The 22,871-nt window shown below is 57.3% G+C and overlaps 1 protein-coding gene across 1 annotated transcript in view; it reads left to right on the top strand.

Moving 5' to 3' along the window:
- MGAT3 (beta-1,4-mannosyl-glycoprotein 4-beta-N-acetylglucosaminyltransferase) overlaps positions 1-21,022 on the top strand; it is a 32,875-nt gene extending 11,853 nt beyond the window's left edge. Inside the window, exon 2 of the mRNA XM_079774589.1 lies at positions 16,540-21,022. Coding sequence (XP_079630715.1) covers positions 16,541-18,142 — 1,602 coding nt within the window. The 5' untranslated portion in view covers position 16,540 and the 3' untranslated portion in view covers positions 18,143-21,022. The remainder of the gene's footprint in view (positions 1-16,539) is intronic.
- The last annotated feature ends 1,849 nt before the right edge of the window (positions 21,023-22,871 follow it).

Here is a 22,871-nt window from a genome sequence, read left to right as displayed (position 1 = left end):
CGTGTGCAGTGAGGGATGCTGGGGGTGCAGGCCAGGGTCTCCAAAGCAGGTCCAGGGAGCCCTGGAGGACGTGCAGGTCAGCTGACCCCTCCTGAGACAGGCATGGGACAGGGGTGTAAGATTATACACCAGCTTTAGCCTCCTGGAGGATTTGGACTTTATCCTGAGGGATGAGTTCCAAGGTGGGAGGGGCAGCGTCAGATTCGGTGGTTCCTTGGCTGAAGGGGATGAGGCTGAGGCCGCTGTGCTGTCCAGGTGAGCGCTGATGCTGGTGCAGCCAGCATGGGACAGTGGCCCTGGGAGGGGGTGGGTTTGAAAAGTATAGGACATGGAATCAACAGGGCTAGGTGATAGGTGTGCGGGGTCATCGAGGCGGGGGATTCCTGGGGTGTGCGGCTGAGTGGATGGTTACATCGCTAATGGGGCCCAAAAGGAGGAATGCTGGAAATTCCCGAAGTTGTCCAAGCGTCGCTGGGTGTCAGGCTCAGGTCACGGTCATCAGCTGAGGTTGTTGGAACAATTTGAGTGAGGTCTTTGTGCCTCATTTTGCAGCGGAGGGTCCCAGGCAGGACGGAAACCGGCTAGAGTGCAGGCCCCGGCCCTCCCTGTGGTCTGGCCCTCTGTCTCCCTTACCCCAGCAGACACTCGGCCTCAGTCCACAGGTGTATCCACCACCTGCCACCCGGTACGCAAGGGGAAGTGTCCATGGGAGCGCGACAACCAATCTTTGCCTTCACTCCGCGTGGGGGCGCTCCCCACCCCGACGCCCCAGGACGCAATGCATGGAACCAAGCTTTCCAGCCTTAGCTTGGTTCTGTGGCTCTGTGCCGGGGGAGGCCCCCTGAGGACAGAGGAGGGGTGGGTGTGTCCTCCCCTCCCTTCCCTGCCTCAGGCCTTCTGGGTTGGAGACTTGTGCTCTGAAGTGGCCCTTTGTATATTGTCCCTGCAGGACAGGCACCCTGGAGGGAGGGGCTGGCACTGCCAGGGCCAGAGGGGCTGTCTCAACAGGGCGAGCGCTGGGGCTTTCCCTGGGCCTCCGGGGCAGGGGAGAGACCCTGCTAGGTGTGGGCACACCCTGGCCAGGCCTGCTGCCCCATCCCAATCCAGACGACTCTTGTCACTCAGAATCTGTCATCAGTTCTCATAAGAGTTCCGCTGTCATTCGGCAGCTGTTTATGGAGCGCTGTGCCCAGGCCAGGCTTTGTCGGGGTGTGGGGCAGCGGTGACCAGTAACCAAGGCCCACAGTGACCCTGCTCTCCTGTTGTTGACATTCCGAGCGAGCAGTGTGTGGGTGGGGGAGACAGCTTCCGCAGCGAGGAGTGCTGGGGAGCAGATGACCTGGGAGGGGACAGTTGCCGTAGCTGGCTGGTCAGGAAGGCCTCTCTGAGGAGGTGGCCCACGTGTGGAGATCCGAGGGAAGGGCATTCTAGGTGGAGGGAACAGCTAGTGCGAGGACCCTGAGAGAGGAGGACCTGGGGTGTGGGAGGGACAGAAAGGCGGGGACTGTGGCTGGAGCAGAGTGGACGAGAGCTGAGGTCAGCAAAGAGACAGGGACCAGCTTGGCAGGGCCTGTGGACACAAAGATAAGTTTGGATTTCACTCTGAGTGTGTGAGGCTGGAGGAAAACGGGGGTCAGAGGGGGTATCAAGCAGGGGAGACACGGCCTGATGAGAACTGGGGGGTGGCAGACGTTGTGGGGCCCAGTGCCAAATGAAAATGCAGGGCCTCTGCCGAAACCGGTTTGGCTCAGTGGATAGAGTGTCGGTCTGCGGACTGAAAGGTCCCAGGTTCGATTCCGGTCAGGGGCATGTACATTGGCTGTGGGCACATCCCTGGTAGGGGGTGTGCAGGAGGCAGCTGGTCGATGATTCTCTCTCATCGATGTTTCTAGCTCTCTATCCCTCTCCCTTCCTCTCTGTAAAAAATCAGTAAAATATATTTTAAAAAGAAAAAAAATGCAGGGCCTCTTGTTCAAAAATGAAGAATTTTAAGATGGAATTTTTAAAAAGGAGGAGGCAGGAGGGAGGCCAGTGAGGAGGAGGATCGGGGTGAGTCCTTGGGACCATTTTCGAGGGAGGTGACAGGCCTTGCAGTGAGCGCCCAACCAGGCACAGGGTGAGGCGTAGAGGGCGCATGAGCCTCAGCTCAGAGGCCTGGTCTACGTCAAGACTCTTTGGATGTTACCTCATTTCACGTGAGGGGCTGGTCGGTCCCACATTGCAGATGGGAACTCTGGGGCCCGGGGATATTAAGTGACCTGATCACACGGGGCTGAGGAGGGGCAGGCAGGATTTGAATCCAGCTCCCTTTGACCCCATATTCCAGGGCGCTGCGGTCCCCACAGTGCCCTGCCCCCTCTCCTCCTGAGAGGCTGGGCCTGGGGGCATCTCGCACAGCCTGGGCCCAGAGATGAGTTTCCGCTCTTGTCTGGATAGGAGGCACCCAGCTTGGGCCTCACTGGCCTTGCTTTTCCTTAGAGTGAGCCTGGGAGGTGTGGGCGTCCTGATCTCCATCCCACAGATGTGGAAACTGAGGCAGGACAGGGCTGGTCTCAGCCTCCGGTCCCCTGGACTTGTCTGCTTGCTGGCTTCTCTTCTCTGGACAGGGCAGGGGGAGCTATTGGGCCTGGAGGCCAAGTGTTTGGGAGGGACCAGGCCTCTGGGTTCTGTAAGGATGGGAGTGATAAGCTGCATGGGGCACGGCTTGGTCAACAATCATCCAAGGACCGGGTCCTTTCTCTAATCAGAAAGTCTGTTAATGATTTGTGCTTTGCTCAATTAATTATAGGCTTGTGCTGCTCTTCCCAGGGCTTCGACCCCCACCTTGGCTGGACTCTGATCTCTCTCTTCCTCCTGGCATTCTCCCTGCCCCTGCCCTCCCAGCCATCGGTCCCAGCCAGGCTCTCCCTACAGAGATGGCCAGGCCCGAGCCCTTGGGGAGTGCCCCCTCGCCTGGCATTCTCTCAGCGGTCCTTCTCGGTCCTTCAGCTACCCCACTTGGTGGACGTTATCCCATCTGACAGAGGGAGACACATCGCTGGATGTTCACTTCCGGCATTCACTGCGTGGCCAGCTCGGGAGCAGGACTGGGGCACTCACGGCCTTCAGGGCAGGAGAGGGGCCAATGGGAAGCTTCTCTCCGGGCTGATGGGGGCTCCTGAGCAGTTGGGGTGGAGGGCAGCCCCCGCCAGGGAAGGCAAGGGCTAAGCTGGGTGTGAAGAAGGGAGAAGGAGACCCTGACATCGGGGACAGCACATTTAACCTTTAGCACTCATTAGAATAAAGGAATCGAGAAAAAAGCAAGCAAGTGCAAAGGGTTAAAGGCCTTCAATGCACCCCCCACACCCCGCCAGTAGCATGCATGCTCGCAGCTCTGCCGCCCCACTCCTGCTGAGCCAGGTTATGTCTTCACTCCCTAGGAGGAGCCTGGGGGGGCAGTTCCCACCCCGGGAATGAATGGCTTGCCGTGGTGGGCTGGAGCATTGCGCCAGGCAGTGCAGGAGCTGTTTGAGGGTCTCCTCTGGGCCCCCCAGTTTCCAGGATCAGCCAAACACAGTCCAGTCTCTGTTCCCACTTACTGAGAGCCCCCCGCCCCACAGGCAGCTGAGCTGGGCCCACATGCAGGAGTGCAGCTCGTGTTCGCGGAGGGCGGTCAGGATCCAGGTCCCACCGCTGGAGAGTTACGTCAAGCTCTTCTTTGCGTACCTCGCGCCTGTTTCCATCTGTGTCCTGAAAATGTCCAGGAGCCCCTTGAGCGAGGGCACAGTTCATGGTGACCTTCTGCCCAGAGAGGGAGCAGGCGAGGCTCCAGAGGGAGGTGGGCACCTGGTTCACCGAGCACTGGGCCCTGGCGGGCTCTCACCTGTAGGCGGGCTCTCACCTGTAGGCGGGCTCTCACCTGTAGACGAAACCTCGAGCGTCCCCTCCTCTGAGCAGCCGCCTGGCATCGACGCCTCGCGCTGCTTGCTTGCCCTTTTGTACAGACAGAAGCCAGAGAGGTTAGGCGACTAGGCAGGGAGAGGTGGAGCCGGCGCCAGGCCAGGCCCGGCCAGCTCCTCACGTAGCCAGTAGCCACCTCTGCTGCCTGCGCTGCACTTGGGGGGCGGGGGCTGCCTCCAGGGAAGAGACAGCTGCCAAGGAGCCATAAAGGCCAGGCACAAGGTGGAGCTAGGCAAAGCAGCTGGGATAGGACACGGCCTCACCTGTGACCGGGACCTGGGGCTTGAGGCAGGTACCAGGGCAGGGGACGGGAGGGGTCCAGGGAGAAACCAGGTGGGACGAGGCAGGGTGGAGTGTAGGGAGCAGGAAGCCCCGGGCGGGGGGCACGGACACCCCACTGCCACTTCCAGGGTAAGCCAGGAGCGAGCCAGGCTGGTGGTGGACTCTCACAGGGACTCTGATGTGAGGGCACAATTAGCGAAGAGCTAGAGCCCTCAGAGCGTGCTGCAGAGGGCGGCTCCGGGGTGGCTCAGGCATGCCCTCCTTTCTCCTTATAGGTGCGGGGTTGGGTGTCCCAGCCCACACAGCCAGGCCCCACTGGCTGGAGGTCAGGTCAGGCGAACAGGAAGCCACAGAAACCCCAGGGTGGTGGCTGCAGCCAGGGTGGGACCCTCCCGTGGGACCCTCCCTGTCTCCCGTTCCCAGCCAGCAGGGCTGGGGGAAAGCTCTCAGAGCAGGAAGTGGGTGGAAGGTGTGGGCGGGGGCAGCCCGGGCGGGTGTCTGCAGTGCAGAGCGGAGCCTCCTGAAGTCCAGGCCTCGCCTCAGAGGTTTCCCAACTTTTTAGAGCACTTGATCCCTTCAAGTTCCTGGAGATCCAGCATGTACAGGTGATTGGTTCCGTTTGGAATCGGTGGGGGATGGGAGGGAACCCTTGGCTTAGTGAGACCGAGTTGTGGAGAGGGCAGCCTGGGCAGAGGGGTCTGCCCGGTGAGCTCTCCACTGGCTCCTGCTGGGGACCGGGCAAGGCTGGAGGCAGCGGCCTGAAATCTTGAGTGAGGACCCGCAGCAGTGGTGTGTGGGTGTGAGTCCTGCTGCTGCCAGCTGGGCCTCAGGTAGGTCCTCAGCCCGTGCCCTCACTGCCCGTCACTGCGAGGATAATGCAGTCAGGCGAGTGCACACCGCCTCTGGCACCCGGGAGCACCTGTGCTGCTAAATGCAGCTGCCAAGAGGGATGATGACAGAGGCACCGTCTCCTGGGAGGAATGTTCCAGGCCCCCTGCTCCCCAGCCTGCCCAGCTAGAGGGTTTGCCTGCATTGGGATTACAGACCCAAGAGGGTGGCTACTGAGATAGGGTGGTCAGGCTTGTGCCCAAGCAGCCCCTGAGGTGTGGGGAGTATCCCTTGCCACTCCACTTGCCCCTCATCAGACTCAGGACCCCCCGACGTTGCTGCACAGAACTGGGGGTTCCCAACACACAGGCCTCTGTGCCCTTGGCCCGCTGCCTGGGGTGCTGTCTCCACTCTGCGCAGTAGCTCCTGCTGGACCTTGGGTCTTGGCTGGGCTGAAATGTCCTCTCCTTGGAGGCCTGTGCTGACACCCGGCATGCTCTGTCCCTCCACTGGACTGAGCTGTGTGAGGACCTCATCCACCCATCTTGCTGCACCCCAGCGCCAAGCCCAGAGCTGATCTGCCCTCTCCACCCACCCACCCACCCACCCACCCACAGAGCCTTATCAGTTCTCACTCTCGCTGGTCTGGGACATCAGGTGGCCCCCAGGGCTGTGTCCCTCCTCCCGCCCCCTCCCTCCAGCATCTAGTATCTGCTAAGCACCTCAGCATCAGCTCCGCTGTCCCCACCCCTCCCCGTGTCCCAGGCTGCATGCCCTGGCTGCCTCCTACCCCCAGTACAACAGCTGTGCCCCAGGGTCCTCCTCTCAGCTCCTCCCACTGCCTCCTCCACATGCCACCCCCCACTGCCCTGTCTCCCTTCTCCCCAGTCCTTTCTAAACCTACTCTGTCCAGTTCGGTAGCCACTAGCTGCATGTGGCTATTAAAGCTAACATTTTATTTAAATTACAAGTTTCTTTATTGTTGACAACATTACAGATGTCCCCCATTTCCCTCCCCCCTTTGTCCTCCTCCACCCAGCCCCTGCCTCACCCCAGACGTCTGCACACTATTGTCCATGTCCATGGGTTATGCATATATGCATATATACTGAGTGGCCAGATTATTATAATCTCTGAACGCATAATAATCTGGCCACTCAGTGTGTGTGTGTGTGTATGAGGCCCAGTGCATGAATTTGTGCATGGGTGGGGTCCAGCCAGCCTGGCCAGGGGGAGGGGACATGGGTGGTTGGCCGGCCTGCCTGCTGGTCGAACTCCTGGTCTAGGGGACAATTTGCATATTAGCCTTTTATTATATAGGATATAGACTGAGTGGCCAGATTATTATTCGTTCAGAGATCATAATAATCTGGCCACTCAGTGTATATATTTGGTTAATCTCTTCCCTTCTTTCCCTCCCCTCTCAGATGTCAGTCTTTCATGCATCCATGCCCCTGCTTAAATTTTGCTTGTCAGTTTATTTTGTTCATTAGATTCCACATATAAGTGAGATCATGTGACATTTGTCTTTCTCTGACTGGCTTATTTTGCTTAGCATAATAATATCCAGGTCTATCCAGGCTGTCTCAAAGGGTAAGAGATCCCTCTTTTTTACTGCTGCATAGTATTCCATGGTGTAGATGTACCACAGCTTTTTAGTCCATTCATCTGCTGATGGGCACTTGGACAGTTTCCAGATCTTAGCTCTTGTAAATTGTGCTGCTATGAACATAGGGATGCATATACTCTTTCTGGTTGGTGTTTTGGGATTCTTAGACTATATTCCCAGAAGTGGGATCGCTGGGTCAAACAGCAGTTCCATTTTCAGTTTTTTGAGGAAACTCCATACTGTTCTCCGCAGTGGCTGCACCAGTCTGCATTCCCACCAGCAGTGCACGAGTGTTCCCTTTTCTCCGCATCCTCGCCAGCACTTGTTGATTGATGGTAGCCATTCTGACAGGTGTGAGGTGATACCTCATTGTCGTTTTGATTTGCATCTCGGATTAGTGACGAGCATTTTTATGTGTCTATTGGCCATCTGTATGTCCTTTCTGGAGAAATGTCTATTCTGGAGAAGTATTTATTCAGCTCCTTTGCTTCAGTTTCCCCAGTCAATTTCTTTATTTTTTAAATTTATTTATTATTTTTGATTTGACAGAGAGGAAGGGACCGTGAGAAACATCGATTTGTTGTTCCACTTAGATATGCATGCATTGGTTGATTCTTGTATGTGTCCTGACCAAGGATCAAATCCGCAACCTTAGTGTATCGGGGTTGATGTTCTAACCAAGTGAGCTTCCCGGCCAGGGCGCACCAGTCAATTTCACGTGCTCAGTAGCCACATGTGGCCAGTGGCTGGTGGGCTGGCCAGCACAGGCCTGGAGGTTTCCACCGTCAAAGAGCGTGTCATCAGATGGCTTTGCAAGCTAACAGGTTCGTCATCCTCAGGCCCAGCCTGATGCTGTTGCCCTGCTCAGAGCCTTCAGGGGCCGGTGACAGGCCAGCCTCCCTGCCCCTGCCCCAGCCCCTCTAAGTGGAAGCTGTGTGGGCCCCAAGCCCTGGAGAGCAGGGGTTTGTACAGGGCATCAGAGAAACGCTCTACAAGTTGCTTTACCCTCTGAGCCTCCGTTTCCTTGTCTGTAAAGTATAATAATAATAATAATGTATAATAATAATAATTCCTACCTCCAAGGATGGTTGTGAGGGTCACATCTATATGAAACCCAGCCAACAGCTGGCACATAGTTAAGCATGCAATAAGTGGTGACCGTCACATTAACATGAACAAGGCGAGGTGGGGCAGATGGAGAGGCCAGGGTCACAACAGCTGTGAGCCTCAGTGCTGAGCACAGCTGTCCCGTTGGCTGGTACCTGAGGATGAGTAATCTGCTTAGCCTACAGTCCTGTTCACAGGACGTTTTGGGATAGCGGGAATGTTCTGTATGTCCACTGGCCTCTGGAGACCAGAAGCTGGTGTCCTGGGTGAGCCAGTGACCAGTGGGGAAAGGGGAGGAGGCCCCAAGGAGCAAGGGCAGGTCTCAGCCTTGGGAACCAACCTTCCCAGGCACGTGTTCGCCCTCTGGGGGAGCTGGGGTTGGGTGGAGAGATTTGGAGGAAGGAGAGGGACAGGGCGCACTGCTGGTGGTGGAGCAGGGAGAGAGGTGGTTCACCCTGGAGAGGGCTTCTGGCTTGGGCGTTGGCCTGAGCGTTCCGCCAGCCCAGACCCTTGTGCCCAGGCACGTTGGGTATTCTGGTGGCATGGGTGCCCTGTCTTCCTCCAGCACTGCCTGGCTGGTCCAAGAACTGGTTCCCCATGCAGCTCTGCCTCTCCCTTCTGGGCCTAGGTTTCCTTTCCCCTCTGCGGCTCGGACAGCTGCTGCCTCGGGGTGAACAGCGTTTGCCAGGACTCTCGTCACCTGGAACAGATGGAGTCCTTGGCCAGGGATGGCCCCATGAGACCATTCCCTCACTCGGGAATGCCCGTGGAGGCAGAATTCCTGGGGTCCGGGGTCTTGGTACAGCAGACTCTCCATCAGCCAGGCCATTCGTGATTATCCTAGGGCAGGACCCCAAAATCTGCAGTCCCACTGTCTCAGCTTCCATCTATTTCATTCCCACTAGTCCTGTGTGGCTAAGCAAGTACCTTAACCTCCCCAAGCCTCTGTTTTCTCATCTACAAAATGGAGACATCTGGATGTTCCTCCAGGGTTGGTCCCCTGAACCGGCTTCTAACTTCTCTCCAGCCCTCATAGCTGCAATGCCTGGCGTACAGCAAGGTCTCAGTAAATGCCCACCAGTGGCCTGGAAAATGTGCTGGCTGTAGAGTGACCCCTGCATGTAGGCTTGACTTTTGGAGCCCTGCCTGATGGAAGTGGACCGAAGGAATGAATACGATGATGAGAGGTGAAGAAATAAACAGCATCAGTTGCGTGCATCTTGCCAGAACTCTAGACTCTGTACTGTTCTTAGCCACCTCCTCTGCTCCTCTCTCCGTGTGGAGTCATGGAACCTCGTGTTGGAAGGTCCCTTTAGTCCCCGAGACGAAGGGAGTTAGAAGTCACGGTCGCTGCCTTCAATCCCTGAGCCACTGACTTCCCTGCTTAATCCTAAGAAAGGACCTGGAAGCAATAGCAGCAGCTCCCGGACCTGGAAGCAATAGCAGAGTCCCAGGAGGACTCTGGCAGCCCAGGGGCTTGGAAGGGGCGGCTCCAAGGATTGGACAAACAGAAGCTAAGGGGGCACTTGGCAGGGACACTGGCCTGGGCAAAGGCTTGGACAATATTCTTACTTGAGGGCCCTTCAGACCCTGGGAGAGGAGTCTGACCCCTCCGTGGGGCTCCAGATACCCCAGGTTCTGGCCTCAGGTTTGGATGAGTCACTGAGAAATGCCCAGGAAGGTGGTGGGTGCCAGTTGGTGGTAAGGAGCCCTACAACTGGCCTAGTCCTCTAACAGAGCTGGCCAGGAGCCAGGCCTGGCGTGTTCAGTCGGGTCATCTGCATTTGCTCATCTGGCAGGAAACCCAAATGGAAGGAAAGAAACAGGCATTTTTTGAGCATCTATCAAGTGCCAGGCTCCATGCAGGTGTTTTGACACCTGGGCTCATCCTGATCGCCAGCAGGACTACAAGGGAGGGGATGTTATCTTCCTTCATTTGAAGACAGGCTCAGAGAGGCGAAGTAACTTGCTTAAGGACACAAGCTAGTAAGTGATAGCACTGGGATTCACACCAAATCCTCCTGACTTCCAGTATCACTGGGAGCCAATATTTACTGAGAACCTACCGTATGCATAGGCCCGGTTACTAGTCGTTGGCATGGATTAACTAATCTGATTCTCACAGTAACCCTGTGAGACAGGGAGTGTTATACCTTCATTTTATTTAGAGGGGGAACTGAGGCATAGAGAGGTGGAGTAACTTGCCAAGGTCAGGGACAGTGTTCAGACCTGACGTTGTAACCACTGGCCTACTCTGTGTCTTGGGCGCTGCTGGGCACGGCAGAGTTGGCTGCCACGATGCACCTCCCGCCTTCCTCAGGTCACGAGGGGCAGGACTGAAGTGGGTGGAGGGTGAGCACAGGGAGGTGGACTTCAGCTCAAAGTCAAGATGCCTTTCAAGCAGATGAACTCTTGGAGAGGTGGCGAGGGCCCATTCGAAGTGCTCCGAGGGTGAGGGTTTGATGGGCACGTTCCCGAGCACCTACCAGGGGTTGGACCTGTCCTGCCGGACACAGACCACAGGCCCTTCTCCCAGTTGGAGGCGTTGAGTGCCCCAAGGCTGTCCCAGAGCGGACACCAGCATCAGGTTCCTCAGGCCGGTGAGGAAGGCGGCCGGGAGTGGGCCCACAGGGGAAGTGGCCATGAGCTGCTGAACCACAGAGGAGGCCACCTCAGGGCGCCCCCAGGATGAGCTAGGACCCTGGTCAGCGCAGGAGAGCTCAGGACCATGGATAGCACCCCGTGACAGCTGTTGGGGTTGTCTGCACTGGAGGCTGCTGTCCGCCTGGCCAGCTCCAGGTCACAGCCTCAGCCTCCAGGGAGCACCTGTCTCCTCTCACCACAGTGCCCACTGGACTCAGCCTGAGCCCCACCCTGCATCATACTGTGTCATGGGGTTTGGGCTCACCTGCTTACCCCCTCACTCCATCAGTCTTCCAAACGGAGCCAAGGGGAGCAGTGCGAAGAAGGGGGAAGGAAGAAAATCTGCCCAGCTGGGACCCTCCCGATGGGCACAGCCACAGCCGGCCGTGAGGCTGTAAGTCAGCACAGGGGGCAGCAGCCCAGGGTGGGCTGGTCCTGCTGCCATCCTGGGTCAGCATCAGCTTCCCTCCTCCATGATTGGCCACCAGGAAGCACCTGGCCCATCCCCACCACCTTCACCCACTCAAATAGGAGACCCAGGCCCTGGGGCTGGGGGCAGCTCACGGAATATGTGGGGGTCCTTCTACGGAGGCTCCCAGACAGCCTCTCAGTTCCCTGGAGCTCTGGCCTGGCTCCACTTGCTAAGCCCCTCACTCTGCTCCTTGTTGCTCTGAGACTGGACAGCACCTGCCGAGCCTTTGCCAGGTTGGGGAGCAGCAATAGCAGCAGGAGGAGCTGAAGCTCATCGAGCCCTCGCTATGTGCGTGGCACTTGACGCGATTGTTGCGTCCTTGTATAGATGAGAGGGAGGCGCAGGAACGCTTTTAGCCTACCCGAGGCCACACAGGAAACGGCAGAGCCAGCACTAGGACCGGGCAGTCTGGTTCCAGAACGTGCGCATGGAAGCATCGGGGTGCTTTTGAGGAGGTGAGGGTCTAGTTCTGCCACCCGGAGGCAGACATCAGGGATGATGACCCCGGCTTGTCTTCCCTCGTCACCAGTGGACACTTCGTAGGACCCTGTCGCCCCCTTGGGTTGAACTTGACATATGGAAGGGGCTCAGGATAGCTTTACCACTGGATTAAATCCCACTGTTGACCCCACAGAATCGAGTCTGACCCTTATGGGTTGTGTGACACTGAGCAAGTTACAGCATCTCTCTGGCCTCAGTGTCCTCATCTGAAATGGGATGACAACGGTACCTGCTCCGTGTTGGGAGGATTCAGTGAGGTTGTGTGTATGACGTGCTTAGGACAGCAGCTGGGCTGTGTCAGTGACCGTGAGCTTTCTGGTTACACCCGATGGTTTCTCTGTGAAGCTTTACAATGGACGCAGATGCTGCTGGCTGGGCCCAGGTTGGCTCCATGGCCACCTGCGCTGGGGAGGGACACCGTCTCGGCTGTAAGGGGGGAACAGGCACTGGCTTGGGAACATGACTTATGTTCAAGTCCTGGCCATCTACTTAGTGTCATTGGGAAGGCTCATCAGCTCTCTGAGTCTGTTTCCCCATCTGTAAAAACAAAGCCCTCATGACCTTCCAGCGTGGTTGAGACTTAGGGAGACCCGCTTTCCCAATGCTTATGTATTTATTCCATCTCCTACTTCTATGCCTCTCAGTCAAGAAATGCTTTGAAGCCCTAACCGGTTTGGGTCAGTGGATAGAGCGTCGGTCTGCGGACTGAAAGGTCCCAGGTTCGATTCCAGTCAAGGGCATGTACCTTGGTTGCGGGCACATCCCCAGTAGGAGGTGTGCAGGAGGCAGCTGATCGATGTTTCTCTCTCATCGATGTTTCTAACTCTATATCCATCTCCCTTCCTCTCTGTAAAAAATTAATAAAATATATTTTTTAAAAAAGAAATGTATTGAAGCCGTGGCCAGTGTTGGTAAGTGGTTAGAGCATCAGCCCGCACATCCAATGGTCTTGAGTTCAACTCCTGGTCAAGGGCTCATACCTGGGTTGCGGGTTTGTTCCCTCCCCCCAGTAGGGTGCATGCGGGAGGCAACCAATCTATGTGTCTCTCTCACATCAATGTTTCTCTCCTCTCTCTCTCCCTTCCCCTCTGCCCCCTCCCTTCCCTTTTCTCTAAAAATCAATGGAAAAAATATCCTCGGATGAGGATTTAAAAACAAACTTATTTGAAGCACTTATCAAAACACATGAAGATAGATAAGGAATCAGGCCAGGAAGAATAAGAGTTTAAAAAATACGGCCCTGACTGGTGTGGCTCAGTTGGTTGAGCATCGTCCTGTGCACCACAAGGCTCTGGTTCGATTCCTGGTCAGGGCACATGCCCAGGCTGCGGGTTCAGTCCCCGGTTGGGGCATGTACAGGAGGCAACCGACTGATGTTTCTGTCTCACATCGATGCTTCTCTCTCTCTCTCTCACTCCCTCTCCCTTCCTCTCTCAAATCAATAAAAACATATTTTAAAAAAATACCAGCAGCTGTGAGTGAAGGTGTCCCGGAAAATGCAGTTTATGAGGCACTGACTTACTCTGAGCTGACCACTGTGCACGTTTGAGCTTCCTGGCAGCCGAGTGACAGAGAAACATGCTCAGTTCCGTGGTTCTCGGCAGCAAGTGAGGCTGGGACTTCTAAAGGGCCTCACTCTGAGGGCCCCGGGAGCCAGAGGGAGCTAGATCCCAGGCATTGCTGTCTGTCCTCGGAAGGGCACAGCTGGCCAGCGGTAACCAGAGCCTAAAAGCCAGCCTGGCCAGGGGAGTTGGGGCATTGTGACCTCGGTGGGGTCAAAGTGCCCCTTGGGGAAAAGCAGGTGTTCACTTGCCTCCCTGAGTGTCTCACCTGCTAAGGCCTCCGTTCGATGCTGCCCGGGATTTAGTCCTGGCCCCGCCCTGCCCTGCTCTCCACTGCTCGAGCCCAGTTCACTCCAGCCAGGGCAGGGATTGGGGTGTGCCCTGCAGAGGCAGGTCCCACGTAGGGGGACAGTCTGCCAGAGCCATCGGGGCTCCCTTGCCAGGTCCTGAACTCCTTAGGTGGGCCACTCCGGAGGCTTCTGCTGTGCTGACCTCAGTTTGCAGTTGCCTTTGACCCGGTGCTTGCCATGGCAACAACTCCCCGCCTGCCTTTATTGGGCCTCACCCCCCTGCCCCTCCACTCATTCTGCTGGCTGGTCTGCCTGCTCTCGCTTCCCCAGAGCAGGGCTGGAATCCATTGTGGACCCCAAAGACCCCCTTCAAGATGCTGCCAAGGAGCAGCCCCTCCTCCTGCCTTCCCGAAGGCCAGTGGCGACCAGCCCTGCCTCTGCCCTGGGACAGCTGACACTCGGCAAAGGTTACCACCACCCCCCCGCCCCCCCGGTTGTCCTGCCTGCCTGCAGTCCGCTGTGCTAGCCACCTGTGGACAGGCTCCGGGAAGGCAAGCGTTCAAATGGAACAAGATGGGACACCTTGGACCTGACAGCACAGGTACTGCCGGCCAGGGGTTGGCGACTCAACTGTCCCTGATGGCCTGCTCAGGAGTCAGAGCCACCCAGGCTCTCGCCCCAGCTTTGTAACTTGGAGCAGGTCCCCGAAGCCCCTCGCTTCCCTCCTTTATAAAACGAAAGGATTGGAGGAGATGGTCCTTAAAATCAGTTGGAGATCCAACATTCATGATTCAGTGCCTTGTGACCATGCAGCTCGGAGTCTGGAGCCTTCTAGCCTTGAGCATGGAAAGGACGAAAGTTCGCCCTGGCTGGTGTGGCTCAGTGAGCTGAGCGTTGCCCCGTGCATGGAAAGGTCACCAGTTCCATTCCCGGTCGGGACACATGCCTGGGTTTCGGGTTCGATCCCCGGTCGTGATGCGAACAGAAGGCAACAGATGTTTCTCTCTCACATCGGTGTTTCTCTTCCCCTCTCCCTTCTCTCTCTAAAATCAATAAAAACATTTTAGGAACGGGAGTTCGGTGCACTCTTCCTCTCGGGAGCACACGTGCCTTTTCCGTCCCCTACTCCCCCCCCCCCCCCCCCAGGGAGTTGCCTCTGCCTGTCCCTCTCCCAGGGCCCTTCCTGTGCTCCTGTCACTTGTGTCCTGAGCCTCCACAGCCCAGCCCGCTCCCTTCTGCTGCCTCTTTAACTTGCTAAATAAACGTGCTCTTATAAGTTTGGGGGCGGGGGGGGGGGGGCACAAAAGTTTACTGAGCACCCACTGCATAAGAACTCTGTATCCATTTCACAGATGTAGAAACAGGTTCAGAATGGCGAAGAGCCTTGCATAGATCACAGTCGTTTAAAGCCAAGTGTGTGTTTTCCCACTGTACCCTGCTGTCCTCCGAGTTAGGAAGTGAAAGGGAGAGTATGACAGGAGGACACACTCAAAGGACTCAGAAAGAACCAGAGAAGAAGCCACAGAAAGGAACTTTAAAAAAATACCTATCCTCCCCCGAGGACACGTCCATTGATGCTAGAGAGAGAGGAACATGGACGTGAGATAGTAACGTCGGTTGGTTGCCTCCTGCATGTACCCCGACCTGGGATCAAACCGACAACCTAGACGTGTGCCCTGGCTGAGAACTGAACCTGCAGCCTTCCAGTGTCTGAGCGACACTCCAACCAGCCGAGTCACGGCAGAAAGGACCATTTTAAGGGAAAGAACGTTCTAGTGTAAGGACTGTGCCCTACTCACCGGGATCCGTGGAAGGAGAAATGGCACTCGGTGCCAAAGGCCAGCTTTCTTTCCCACCCCTCCTGTGACAGTGGGTCACCCCAAGCAAGTCACTGGTCCCACTCCTTGAACTGAGTATAACCTCCCGCCTGCCTGCCTGCCACCCTGGGCTCAAGGACAGAATGAGCCAGATTGGCCCAGCCGGCGTGCAGGAGGCAGCCAGTCACCGAGGTTTCTCTCATCGATGTTTCTATCCCTCTCCCTTCCTCTTTCTCTAAAAATCAAATGCTTGCTTTAAAAACATTTTTAAAAGAAATGATCCGGATTGTTACAGTCAGAGTGCTCTCTTGCACTGGCTCGTTCAGGAGATGCACATCCAGATCGAGTGTGGAGTTTAGTTCATAGCAACGCGCCCGTTTCCGTCTCCTCGTTGTGACAGATGTACGTGGTGATGGAAGATGCTGGCCCTGGGGAGACTGGGGAGGAGTGTAAGGGAACTCTCTGTACTATCTTTGCAACTTTTCTGATAAACTACAAATAATCTAAAATAGAAAGTCTACTTACATTGTAAAAAATACTTCTCTGAGGCCCTCCACAGCCATAACGAATTGATAAATTAGACTGTGTAAATAGAGAATGGTTATATTCATGAATCACTCATGAATAGGGTGATTCATTCAAAAGAACCATGGAATATTATGTAGGATTTAAAAGGAAATGGTAGCTTTATTTCTACTGATCTGAAAATCTCTTTATTATTGATTGAGAAAAAAATTTGATTGGACTTAGTGTCCAATATTTAAGAAAACTATTAAACCAAGAACAGAAAAATTGCATCTTAAAGCCAGCGATACACCTCTAATAGCTGAATTATTTATGCCTGGAGACCAATCTAGTGTGAGGCACAGGGTAATGAGGGGAACTTTTACTTAATTTTGTTCTTTAAATATGTTAGAATTAAATGTCATCCCTTGAGACCTGTGATTTTTTTCAGCGAAAAAGCATTCCAAAGACTTGTCACTGTTCCACAAGAAAAGGTACAATAGGTAGAAAGAACAAACGAACAAACAAGAACATCACCCTGGGCAGTGCAAAAAGGGCCCCCAAGTCTGCAGCCTGCTCCCCTCTCCTTTGGGGCCCGTAAGCCCCCTGGGTAGACTGCACTGCAGGGTTGAACTTTTCCCAGGATGCATTTTGTTCCTGGAGCAATGCAGCTGGTGCAGTTGGGGTGGGGCGGGCTGGGTGGCGGGTGGGGCTGCAGAGGCTGGGTGTGGGTGACCTGGTGGTCTCTGGGGGAAGCGCTGTGGGAGCAGAGGGAGGTCCTGAACCAGGAGGGGAGTTTCTGTGATACTGGGGATTCCGGGGATACTGGTACAGCAAGGTGGGCAAGCAGGGTCCCCAGCCACTGGCCAGGACATTGACAAACACGGTGGCGGCAGAGGCCTGGTCATGTCCGGCTCCTAGAAGGGCCCCACGTTCCCCTGCCCCAGGAATGCAGACCCTGACCTGCTCTCCCTCTTCCCCGCAGGATGAAGATGAGACGCTACAAGCTCTTTCTCATGTTCTGTATGGCCGGCCTGTGCCTCATCTCCTTCCTGCACTTCTTTAAGACCCTGTCCTACGTCACCTTCCCCAGAGAACTGGCCTCCCTCAGCCCTAACCTCCTGTCCAACTTCTTCTGGAACAATGCCCCTGTCACGCCCCAGGCCAGCCCAGAGCCGGGGAGCCCCGACCTGCTGCGTACCCCACTCTATTCCCACTCGCCCCTCCTCCAGCCACTGTCCCCAAGCAAGGCCGCCGAGGACCTCCACCGCATGGACTTCGTGCTCCCCGAGGACACCACCGAGTATTTCGTCCGCACCAAAGCCGGGGGTGTCTGCTTCAAACCGGGCACCAAGGTGCTAGAGAAGCCCCCATCGGGGCGGCCGGAGGAGAAGACGGAGGGGGGTGATGGCTCATCTGCCCGGGGCCCAGCCCGGCACCTGCTGAGCACCAGGGAGCGCACAGGGGGCCGGGGCACGCGGCGCAAGTGGGTGGAGTGCGTGTGCCTGCCGGGCTGGCACGGGCCCAGCTGCGGGGTGCCCACCGTGGTGCAGTACTCCAACCTGCCCACCAAGGAGCGCCTGGTGCCCAGGGAGGTGCCACGGCGCGTCATCAACGCCATCAACATCAACCACGAGTTCGACCTGCTGGACGTGCGCTTCCACGAGCTGGGCGACGTGGTGGACGCCTTCGTGGTGTGCGAGTCCAACTTCACGGCCTACGGGGAGCCGCGGCCGCTCAAGTTCCGGGAGATGCTGACCAACGGCACGTTCGAGTACATCCGGCACAAGGTGCTCTACGTCTTCCTGGACCACTTCCCGCCGGGCGGGCGGCAGGACGGCTGGATCGCCGACGACTACCTGCGCACCTTCCTGACCCAGGACGGCGTGGCGCGGCTGCGCAACCTGCGGCCCGACGACGTGTTCATCATCGACGACGCGGACGAGATCCCGGCGCGCGACGGCGTGCTCTTCCTCAAGCTCTATGACGGCTGGACCGAGCCCTTCGCCTTCCACATGCGCAAGTCCCTGTACGGCTTCTTCTGGAAGCAGCCGGGCACCCTGGAGGTGGTGTCGGGCTGCACGGTGGACATGCTGCGGTCGGTGTACGGGCTGGACGGCATCCGCCTGCGCCGCCGCCAGTACTACACGATGCCCGCCTTCCGGCAGTACGAGAACCGCACGGGCCACATCCTGGTGCAGTGGTCGCTGGGCAGCCCCCTGCACTTCGCCGGCTGGCACTGCTCCTGGTGCTTCACCCCCGAGGGCATCTACTTCAAGCTCGTGTCCGCCCAGAACGGGGACTTCCCGCGCTGGGGCGACTATGAGGACAAGCGGGACCTCAATTACATTCGGAGCTTGATCCGCACCGGGGGCTGGTTCGACGGCACGCAGCAGGAGTACCCGCCAGCCGACCCCGGCGAGCACATGTATGCCCCCAAGTACCTGCTACAGAACTACAACCAGTTCCGCTACCTGCTGGACAACCCCTACCAGGGGCCCAAGAGCACGGCGGAGGGCGGGCCGCGGAGCAGGGCCTCCGAGGGAAGGCCCCCCGCCAGGGCCAAGTCGGAAGCGGTGGAAGGCTGAGGTCGCATGATGTTCAGGGCCAGTGGCAGGGCAGGGGTGCGACAGCCCTCCTGTGATCTTCCTGCCTCCTCCTAACCTCGGGGGTCTTGAGAGAGAGGACCAGAAGTGGATGCGTGGGAGAATCATCCCTGTCCACGACTTCGTGGATCAGGGGTCAGGCCTGTGACCTCAAAAACCGTCATTCCTCATGGTGAGAGGGGACCCTGACCCTCTGCCCTCCAAGCATGCTGTGCCAGGAGGTGCCGCGGACAGTGCATGGTGGTAACTGGGTAGCAGGGGAGGGTGGGGAGGAGCTGGAGGAGCCCCTGGTGGCCCGGGAGCTGCAGCGCTGCTGGGAGAAGCCAGCCTTTGGCCCTGCAGTGGGAAAGGGCTAGCCAGGAGGTCCCCAGCTCTGTAAATAGTTGCATTGGGGTCCAGCAGGAAGCGGGGACGCCAGGAAAGGAGGGTACAGAAAACAGCATCCAGCTGAGAGGTCGCCCAGGGTCCTCGGAAGTGCTGGGCCAGGAGCCGGGGACCTCCACCCACCTCCCCTCAGGGCCCCAGATGCTCCTGAGCCGACGTAGGCGTGGGGCCTGGGGAGTCCGTTCAGTTCTGAACCTGGCGTTGATGTTCCTTCTTACGTTTTATCTTTCTGTCTAGTGGGCTCCCACTTGGTCCTTGCAAGGCCAGGAGTCCAATTCTCAGGGTGGGATGGGACATCAGCCAGCTTAGTGGGTCAGACATGGGGTGCCCCACACCCCTTCCTGCCGGAATCCCCAACCCCAGCCCTCCACTGTCTCAGGTGGAGTTACCCTGTACCCCTTCTTGGTGTTGGCTAGGGGCCAGAAAGGAGCCCTGAGGCTGCCCTGGGCCAAGAGGGCCCTTGAGGCCAGTTCTATGTCATCTCCTGCCTCTTAGTTTGCCCCATGGGGGCAGGAGATGTATTCATTAAAGTAGATTCTAAGCTGCTGTAATGAAGAGACCCTGAAATACAGTGCTTTAAGCAAGACAGAGCTTGTGTCTAATTTAACTGTCCAGAGGGAGATGGTCTGGATCGAGGAGGGCAGCTCTGCTTTCCTCATACACCCCTTCCAGTTCTGGACAGAGCGGTTGCTCCACTTCCCACCATCACGTGCATCCGAGCCTGGGGAAGCAGAGAAAAGCACAGGAATGCACACCCTTTCCTGTTAACGGCGTGAGCCAGAGGTGGCCCAGCTGCTGCTGACCGCATCTTGCTGGTCAGGACTTAGTCACATGGGCACCGTAGCTGCAAGGGAAGCTGGGCCTCCACGTGCCCAGCCTCAGCTTAGTTCTCTTCTTAAAGGAAGGCGGAGAGGGTGGATACAGGGGACAAGGAGCATCTCTGGCACAGGGGGAGGGAAAGAGGGTAGAAATGACTGTTGGAGTCATAAGATCCTCCTCTCATATGTGGAGCCCCTGGAACAACCTGCTCCTGCCCCCTCACTGCCAGCCCAGGGCTGGGGTGCAGTGAGAGCCTGCAGTCATGGGGAGGATGAGACACCCCCTCTCCAAGGCCCCATTGGATGCCCACCAGTGCTGCCAGGAGGCAGGGGCTGCCTGTGGAACAGTACATGTTGGTACGTGTGTGTGTATTTATGGGCATGGGTGCATGCTTGTGTGTACTTGTATGTGTCTGTGTCGGTGTGTCCCTGTACATAGATGCTTGTGTGTGGATATGGGAGCAGGGCCCAGGCACTTCCCGGGATCTGGAGCCTATGACCATACCTCCTGCAGCTCCCCAAAATGACAGGCAGAAAGCCCTTGGGGAGCCTGGAAAACAAGGCTGAAGGGGATGCAGGGTCCGTCTGTCTGTCTGTCTTTCAGTCCAAGAGATGAGAATCCTCCTGACCTGAGGGCTGTGCAGCTGAGCGCCCACTACCTCCAGCCGCTCTTGGCCCCACCACATCTTTCCACTCAGTGCCCTCTGGCCCCCAGCAGGGACTTTCTCTGGGTGTCTCCTGACGGGCCAGAGAGGAGGTGCCCCTTTGCCACAGCTCTGTCTGGGGGAGTTCCCGGTGTGGGCGTGGTCTGGGAGCAGCCTCTGGTGGGCAGGGATGCAGAAGGCTGAGGGGCTCTGTTTCCTCGCTCTCCTCCCGTGGAGTTCCAGCAGCCGCCCTCTCTGATCCCGCGTGGGGCTGGGAAGGGGCTCAGGAAGCCAGCAGCCTGCACGCCCCTGGACAGGCAGTGTCCCAGCCCAGAAACCTCCCTCCTCGCCAGCTCCCTTACCCCACGCCCCGGGCTCCTCCTGCGACTGCGAATGCCGCTTCCCAGGCTGGCCTCCAGTTCACCAGCTCCGGGGCAGGGGGAGAAGACGAAGCGAGGACCAGCCAAGCCCTGCCTTTCCGTAGACCCAGGAGGGCTGTTTGTGGTCTCTGCAAGTGGAGGCCTGGCCATTGGGTGGAGATGGCAGCTGTCAGAGGGGTGGGGCCAAAGCATGGGGTTGAGTTTCAATTATAATCACATCATACACTGGGAATTTGGGGGGTCAGGGGAGCCCTGGGCCACTCCCCCAATGTGAAGGGAAACCGAACTGTGAATGTGAATACTGGTGCACCACTGGCCCTGTCAGATAGCCTTCCCTGGAAACACCTGCCCTGTGACTCCAGGAGGCCCAGCCCACCCCCAGGTCATGTCCGTTCCCAGGGACAGGTGTGGGGGAGCTTTGGGGACAAAGGTGACCATTGGGATGGGGAGGCAGGACTTGCCCAAGCAGGTAGCAGGGCCCTAGGAAAGGTATAATTTAAGGACACCATTATTTCTTTTGTAAGGGAAAATCAATATGTACATTCTGAAATCATTTTCTCTGTAAATGGTTGGATTTCATTTCACCCTTAAAGGGATGTTTAAGATAATATTAATAATAAAAACATCTACAAAGTCTGTGCATGTGTGCTGGTTTGGGAGTGCTCTGGGGCAGGGAGGGCTGCAAGTGGGTGGCTCTGGTCTTGCTAAAGCCACTCTTGCTATGGAGCGTGGCATCTGGGGTGAGGGCCTCCCCAGGGCTGGGTGCAGTTACCTCCACCAGCACCAGGGGGCAGCCTTCCTCCCACCGATGGAGATACACTGAGAAAGGGAAGGCTCTGGGCAGAAGGAAGGGGAGCGGACCTGGGACTTCTGGGGGTCTAGATGAAGACTTGGGTGCCTCTACCGAGAGGGCAGCAATTCTCCCCAGTCGTGCTCTTGGGGCAGGGGTCCCCAAACTTTTTAAACAGGGGGCCAGTTCACTGTCCCTCAGACCGTTGGAGGGGAGTCGGAGAGTGAGGCGCACATTCCACACATGCGCACTGCGGGCCCGGGACGAGTCGGCTGCTAAGCAGGACAGGCAGCCCGGCGGGCCGGATAAATGTCCTCCGCGGGCCGTAGTTTGAGGACCCCTGTCTTGGGGCATCGAGACCAATGCGTCCCCCTCAGTCGTTTCCTCCCTGAGCCTGTGGGTCCTCAGGAGGTTGTGCAGCACCCCGGCCTCGACCCACTATTCACAGCCTCTTGAGGGCAGGACAGGCCTGGACCTGGGTTGACAGCGCTGGTCCTGTCACCAACCCTCGGGCAGGAGAAGACGGCAGCCTCCAGGACCAGTCATCTCTCTCCTGGGGAGCTGACCGGGGACTGACTGGGGACGTGAGCGGCCATGGCGCCTGGAGCCGGGGGATGTGGGGACTACCTGGAGGCTTCCTCTGGGACCTGTGGCTACTGGACGGTCCTGGGGAGGGGCCCTCTGGGTGTTTTCTAAGGAGAGTCAGAGATGGTGGGAATGGGCACTGTGAACTCTGCCTTTGTCCCCGTGGGCTGGCTGTGCAGCCTCCGTGTTAGATGGGGAGACCGAGGCTGGAGACGGGAAGGCGTGACCTCAGTGTTGGTGGCCAGAGCAGGGGCTAGTGCCTCCTGAGCACTCGCAAGGTGCCAAGCCCTTTGCATGCGGTTGGTGATGGGAGGAACATCCTTGAGATTTTAGGAGACAGGGAGTTGCCCGATTCAGGCCCAGTTCACCGTGACCACGTCCTGGGGCACAGGCTCCGGAGGGGGTACTCGATTTTACAAAGCCCTTGAAGGGTCCCCTTGAGGGCTAGCATTTAACGCGATCCGGTTAGGATGCTTAGGAAGCAATTTTGTTATTGCGAATCGAGTTCATCTCTCCGGAAGCCCCCGTGCCCAGGCAGTTAGGCACGTGACCCCGCTCTGTGACAAGCCTTTTGTCCTGCCACCCACGGGTCCCACCCCCCATATCTGTGCCACCCTTTTTGCCACTGTTTGTCTTTCAATTCAATCCTACCCTCAATTATTGACTGTCCGTTGGACAGCAGGCCCTGAGGAAGATGTAGAAACGGACATGACATTTTCTGGCTGCCAGGAGCTCCAAGTCGACTGGGAGGAGCCCGGCGCTGCTGACATTGTGGGCCGGGCCATTCTTTGTGTCGGGCTGTCCGTTATAGGGCGGTTAGCAGCGTCCCCGGCCCCTACCCACTAGACACCACTAGCATCCAGTCCCCCAAGTGTGGCACCAGCCATGTCTCCAGACATTACTAAATAAATGCCCCTTGGGGTGCAACGTCACCCAGGCTCCCACAGGAGGAGCAGTACCCAGCTGTTGAGCATCTACTGTAGACATGCCAGGCACTTTGTACAATTACCTCACCTGCTAGCAATCCTGTGGGATAGGTGACAGTGGTCATTGGAGGTCAGCTTTTCTCTTGTGGAATTTAATGGTATTGGGGGCGTCCTCCTGCTCTCC

This window comes from Cnephaeus nilssonii, assembly GCF_951640355.1.
Source record: "Cnephaeus nilssonii genome assembly, chromosome: 6".
Taxonomy (NCBI): Eukaryota; Metazoa; Chordata; class Mammalia; order Chiroptera; family Vespertilionidae; genus Cnephaeus; species Cnephaeus nilssonii.
The sequence above is the reverse complement of the archived record's forward strand: the minus strand, read 5'-3'. Positions and strand labels throughout refer to the sequence as shown.